Genomic DNA, 6841 nt, shown 5'->3' on the forward strand with positions numbered 1-6841 from the left:
GTCAGTAGAGGAGGCCTATATTTTTAATTATACTTAATTCTTAAATTATTAATTTATTTTTCGAGGGGGTGGCTGTGGCTAAGGTGATTGAGCGGGTCACAGGTTGGCGGTTCAATCCCCGCCTCCTCCTGTCCCCTGGAGATGCACATGCCAGTGCATTTCTAATTGCCGTTTCCAAACCTAGATCAATGGGGAGGGTTGCGTCAGGAAGGGCATGCGGTGCCAAATCAAATATTCGGATCATCAGTGCTCCATGGGGCCCGGTTTCCCAGCGAGATAGGAATAGATGATCTGGTATAGCGAGCCCATGGGAAACACCTGAAAGAATAATAAGAAAACTTTATTTATATTTTTCAGCTACATGTCAAACTCAATTGTATATGTGAATATACCTGTGATTCAAGCATACACGTTTAGCTTTGTTGCTCTCTCATAACTAACTAACTAAGGGTCCGTCAGTTAAAATGCAGCCGGCAGTGACACAATGAAAATGCCAGACTATCTTAATCACACGCAATGAGAGTTTGTCATCTGCCTCCTCTGACAACGTACAGGTTTGGTTCTGCTAGGTCTTGTCCAGGGCAGTTGATGTGCGTTTGTGGTAATTGTCTGTGCTTTTAAAAGTAACTCATCCCAGTCCACTTTGCTTAGACACTGCCAGCAGAATTTACAAGCAGTAGAGGATTGATTTATCTTTTTTACAAGCCAAGAAAACATCTTGGCCTTAAGCTCAACCTCTATATGACAGCTAATGTTGTATAGCATGTGTTCCTAATGCCTCAGGGTGCGTACATGTGTGTCATGTTGGTATGATGTAATGGAGGTAAACCTGAATCTAGATATAAGTCGTCTCTTTATTAGCCCTGCAACGACTATGTCTGTTATTATTGTTTAACATACCAACTCTTTTTTCAGTCAATTAATGTTGTCTGTAAAATGTCAGAAAATAGTGAAAAGGGCTGGTTACAATTTCCCCACAGTCCAAATTGATGTTTTAAACTGTCTTATTTTGTCCAACCAGCGATCCAAACTCCAAAGATATTCAGTTTACTATCAAAGAAAAGCATCAAATCCTCACATTTGAGAAGCTGGAATCAGTGAATGCGTGCCATTTTGTTTAAAAAATCACTAAAACAGTTCTTATCAAAGTAGTTGCTGATTGATTTTTGCTTAATCGAATAATCATTGCAGCTCTGCTCTCTATACAGCCGCTCCATCTCTTCTGTCTTACTCTGCTTCTTTCTCTTTCTCTGTCTCCTTGGCATCTCACTCTGTTTTTCTTGCCGTTTCCTCGCACAATATGTTTAATAAATCTTTTAGTACATAAAATGTGGACTTGTGTTGACTAGACATAGCAGGTTTCTGCTGATTCACCTTTTAAAATGCTGAGTTATGCAAATATCTATGAAGGTCCCAGGAAGTGCTCTGGTTATATTGTCAGCTCTATCGGACACCTTTACGTCTTCCTGCTCTCTTCTTGTTTCCCCACGCATGAGACCCAACACACACACGCACACACACACACACACTCATGTACCCATTCTGACACACACACACACACACACACACAAACAAACACACCTTCAGCTCATGTCACTGAGGAGCTTTGGCGTCAATCATGTATTCACTAAATTAGATCAGTGCCATTTGCTTTGTCGTTTAATCACATTACTTACTTCTCCTGATTTGTCACTGTCTGCCCCAGAAAATTGCAGCGTACATCTGTACATGTGTGTCTTTCTGTATGCGTGTTTGTGTATCTGTGAGCATGCCTGTGTGCATTTATGAGTAGGGGTCAGTGGGAGTGGTGGGTATGTAAGAGAGTGACCTCCAGTGGTCTATATATAGCGCCTCCCTCCTCCCCTCGCCGCTCTCTCGGGGCAGTGTTGAAATTCCAACCCAACTCATCTGGTCAGATCTCCACAAGGAGCAGACTTTACTTAACTGCTACTGACAACTAAAGGACAGCCACAAAACCACTCTGAAAGAAGCACTTTGTTTCAACACAACTTTTCCCATGCAAGGATTCCAAGGTCACAGGAGCTGTCGTACAGAGAATTGATGACAGGCCGGACGTGGAGCAGAAGCTAAAGTAGAAACTGATAGTTGTTCTGTTGGCTCATATAGCTCTCAAGCATGGGGCCCTACGCAGCGTCTGATCTAACCAGGACTCTGCTGGAGCAGTACAGTAGAAATACCTCTAGACCAGTCTTCGTAGAGTTCACTCAAGACGGAATAAGTTGGTTGTCTCTTCTGTTTTGAGAAGACGCGCTTACACCATCGCTTCCTCTGTGATTGCAACATCTCCTGAGGCGTCTTCACTTGGGCAGTTTTACTCTCGCTATGGCTCTTCCGGTCTGTGGATACAGCAAATATTTCTGTATCATTTGGATTGAATGTCGGATACAACTGTCATGAGATTTCCCTTTCTCACCTCAGACACACGTCTTTTCAATTTACCTGCGTCATTTTCTGAAGGATGGAGCTTCACACTTTTAGCTTTGGTTAAACCTGCCCAGTGCCTAAGCCAGACATTACTCTCATGTCTGTAGTTACTGTCATGGTGGAATAGTTGGATTATAAAACCTTCTGTGCCCTAAATCTCCTGCAAGGAATTACATTTTTCAATCATGGGAGCTGTATTTTACATCTTTTAAACTACTCAGCTAACCCATACCCTCTCCCAGTGTCCCATTCCTCCTCCATTCAACTGTTTCTGCCTATTTGACCCACCTCTACCCATCCTTTTCTTTCTGTGTGGCTGTCTGCACCATGGAAGTGCCAACTAAATGGAGCAGGCATAGTGTCATTAGCTTCATCAAGGGCCTTGGTAAGCGTGCAGGGGTGTGTGTGTGTGTGTGTGTGTGTTAATGTGCACATATGTTTGCACCATTGGAGTGATCGGGTTTCACACAAACAGGTTGCTGTCTATGAGGCCTGGGGGGCCTGTCCTGCCCGGGAATTAGTATTTACATCTCACCTCTCCAGTGAGGTCAGGTCACGTGGTCATGAAAGGTCAGTTAGACCTGACAGAGTTGTTCTCACACACACTAGCCACTTCTGGGACCTGATCTGGTGAATTGTTGCTTTGTTTCGCCTTGTAGGAAAGAGTATATTATGCACTTTGTGCTTCTCAGCATGTTCAGGGAGTCAAACCTGCAAATTAGCTCCAGTCACACAAGCCTCCTTTGTTGGTTGCTGTTGCTGCCGCTAATACTCTACTTTAAGTGTGTGCTTGGGTTTTTTTGTTAACTGGTTGACCTATGAACAGTCCATGATGCAACATGCATGTTTTCCACAAAGTCTTGCTTTATATCGTATAGTGCACAGTCACTGACGCCATGTTTCTTGAGTAATGAATTGTTCTATTTTAAGGGTATGTCAATACTTATAGACGCATGACAGGAAATGCTCTCTCCCTCCTTATACCTGTCTCTCTGTCTGTTGTCTGTCTCTGGCTCAAACCCCTTCTAGAGTCCACCAACTCCCTTTCTATTTTTTTTCCTGTCCGTTTATTATCATTACACCTTGCAAGAATTAATAGTGGACAATCTGATGTAATCAGAAGGGAGAAATGAAAATGCCCAGTAAGTGTGTGTGTGTGTGCGTCTCCATCTGTGTGCCTGGAAATTGTACCCTGTCACACATGGACACACACTCATAACATAAATTACTCACGGCTGAGGAGTTTTATCTTTACAGAAAGAAATAACAAAATTATGTTATTCTGACACGGACAAATGAGGGTGAGGGTCTGTGTCTCAGCTGTTTCTCTGCAATGCTGGGATACGTCATCGTGGTCATAAAGAATGTATAACTATATGTGAGAAAAACATAAGAGGTGTCAGTACATGAACTTTGAGAAGCCCTGCTTTAGACTTAACCAACCTGTCCTGACTCCGCAGCCTCTCCAGTGGGACTGAAGCCACCCCTCCCGCCCGTCAGTGGAACCTTGGGAGAGAGGAAGGGTCCTGTCATCATGGCGCCTGTCAACGTGGACCCCGAGAGTAAGCCGGGCGAGTTTGTCCTAAAAAGCTTGTTTGCCAACTTCACCTTGCTCTCTGAACGCAAGATTCGCATCATCATGGCCGAACCCCTGGTGAGTGACCTTGCATCAATATCTCATCTTGTTTTGTCTCTATTTCTCATCTCATCTCTCTCTCAGGTTACAGCATCATTTAGGAATACATTTCTGAACTATATCTGATTGTGTTAGAGTGGCTTTTTATGACAGTATATGTTGACTAATCTTTTTTTGTGGAGGGGAAGTTATGCCAGCAATGTGCCTCACTGCTGGTAAAACATGCAGACTCCACAAGACAGACCAAGATGAATATCTTAACCTCTTTTCTTTATAATCACACGGTGTAAAGACTCTTCTGTCCTAAATTTGAAAGCCCTCATCCTTTTTAGAAGGAACTAGCTGCTTTAGTCACAGCAGTCATTTGTCAGCTGTCAAGGCCTGCTGGTGCACAATGCTACTGTGTATAATTTCTCATGTTTTTTAACCTCTGATGCATTTGAGGAGTGGCTTCAGCTACAAAGAGTTAGTTACATCACACACAAAACAACATTTTTATTTATTTGTAATTTTCCTGGAGCGTATTCCTAAGACATAAAGAAAGGAAGGTATTTTCTGCACATATATGGAACATGAAGCACCCACTGGATTTTAAAATGAAAATACATAGAAGGTGGTGGTATTTGATCAAAACAGATTAATGCTTTGCCATGTAGATGTCTTGGATTCACATATTTGCATTTTTTCTGTCTGCAGTAGTAACCAATTACGTGCGATGCAATGTAACCTTACCATTGAGTCATATCATCTTTTTTTCTCACTGACCAAGTATGGCAGAAACTGCTTCTTTAAGTTTAGAGAATTGATTTGACATTACTTGGCTCTCCAAATAAACCCAAAGCACAATCCATAATGTACAGTATAGTGGTGCAGACAGCCACACAGACAGGTTTTGTATACTTATGGCACTTAGGTCTGAATACCCGATATGTATCATTAAAGGTTGAAAGTTTCATGTTTGTTTTAAGCACTTAGCTAATGATCATATTATCATTTTGCTGAAGATGCAACAGCATTAGGTTTAAACATCTTAAATATTTAGTCTACACAAGAGTATAGCAATGCAGGGGTCTGGGGAGCACTTTAGACATATTCAGACAATGCAGTTTCGGCAGTCTTGAGGCTTTTGAACTTTGAGGGCTAAATTCACAAAAGGTATATGTGGCTTTTTGCGACTGCTTAACCCGCAAAGGGTAAAATGCACCCCTGAATGTGCTGCCAATCAAACAGGGTCTCTGTGCTCCAGTGCCATTTGTGTTAGGTTTAGTATGAATGTGGACCGGGGAGCAGACACAGAACACTCAAGGCAAGGCAAGTTAAAGTCAAGAGTTTATTCACAAGGAACAGAGTAACTTGTAGAACTGTGTGAAAAAGGCTGGGAGTGAGCAGGGGCAGGCAGTCCTTGACAGCGGCAGTCAGCGATCCCAAAAATCCTCCGGGCAACACAAAAGACACACTGGATGCGGGTATCGTGAAATTGTCACAGCACCAACTGTCACAATTTGCATGTATTTTTATTAGGTAATATGCATACATTTGGCCTCTTTCTATGCAAATGAGCCTCAATGTAAAAAAAGTCCTATTCACAAAAACCAGCGCTAATAGCCACACACAGTTAGACAGAAATTATTAGCGTCTTCACAGAGTTGGTGGTAATTGAAGTGCATTTACAGGTGCTGGTCATATAATTAGAATATCATCAAAAAGTTGATTTATTTCAGTAATTCCATTCAAAAAGTGAAACTTGGATATTATATTCATTCATTACACACAGACTGATATATTTCAAATGTTTATTTCATTTAATTGTGATGATTAAAACTGACAACTAAAGAAAATCCCAAATTCAGTTTCTCCGAAAATTAGAATATTACTTAAGACCAATACAAAAAAACGATTTTTAGAAATGTTGGCCAACTGAAAAGTATGAACATGAAAAGTATGAGCATGTACAGCACTCAATACTTAATTGGGGCTCCTTTGGCCTGAATTACTGCAGCAATGTGGCGTGGCATGGAGTCGATCAGTCTGCGGCACTGCTCAGATGTTATGAGAGCCCAGGTTGCTCTGATAGTGGCCTTCAGTTCTTCAGCATTGTTGGGTCTGGCATATCGCATCTTCCTCTTCACAATACCCCACAGATATTCTATAGGGTTAAGGTCAGGCCAGTTTGCTGGCCAATTAAGAACCGGGATACCATGGTCCTTAAACCAGGTACTGGTAGCTTTGGCACTGTGTGCAGGTGCCAAGTCCTGTTGGAAAATGAATTCTGCATCTCCATAAAGTTGGTCAGCAGAAGGAAGCATGAAGTGCTCTAAAACTTCCTGGTAGATGGCTGCGTTGACCTTGGACCTCAGAAAACACAGTGGACCAACACCAGCAGATGACATGGCACCCCAAACCATCACTGACTGTGGAAACTTTACACTGGACTTCAAGCAACGTGGATTCTGTACCTCTCCTCTCTCCCTCCAGACTCTGGGACCTTGATTTCCAAAGGAAATGCAAAATTTACTTTCATCAGAGAACATAACTTTGAACCACTCAGCAGCAGTCCAGTCCTTTTTGTCTTTAGTCCAGGCGAGACGCTTCTGACGCTGTGTCTTGTTCAAGAGTGGCTTGACACAAGGAATGCGACAGCTGAAACCCATGTCTTGCATACGTCTGTGCGTGGTGGTTCTTGAAGCACTGACTCCAGCTGCAGTCCACTCTTTGTGAATCTCCCCCACATTTTTGAATGGGTTTTGTTTCACAATCCTC

General features: G+C 42.4%; 1 protein-coding gene across 1 annotated transcript; it reads left to right on the forward strand.

Moving 5' to 3' along the window:
• Positions 1-2761: 2761 nt before the first annotated feature.
• LOC123963759 (protein furry homolog) lies at positions 2762-4207 on the forward strand. Its single transcript, XM_046040802.1, has 3 exons — positions 2762-2830; positions 3906-4099; positions 4166-4207. The coding sequence occupies exons 1-3, from the start codon at positions 2773-2775 to the stop codon at positions 4205-4207; spliced, it is 294 nt and encodes a 97-aa protein (XP_045896758.1). The 5' UTR covers positions 2762-2772.
• The last annotated feature ends 2634 nt before the right edge of the window (positions 4208-6841 follow it).

This window comes from Micropterus dolomieu, linkage group LG23 (genome assembly GCF_021292245.1).
Source record: "Micropterus dolomieu isolate WLL.071019.BEF.003 ecotype Adirondacks linkage group LG23, ASM2129224v1, whole genome shotgun sequence".
NCBI classification, from domain to species: Eukaryota; Metazoa; Chordata; class Actinopteri; order Centrarchiformes; family Centrarchidae; genus Micropterus; species Micropterus dolomieu.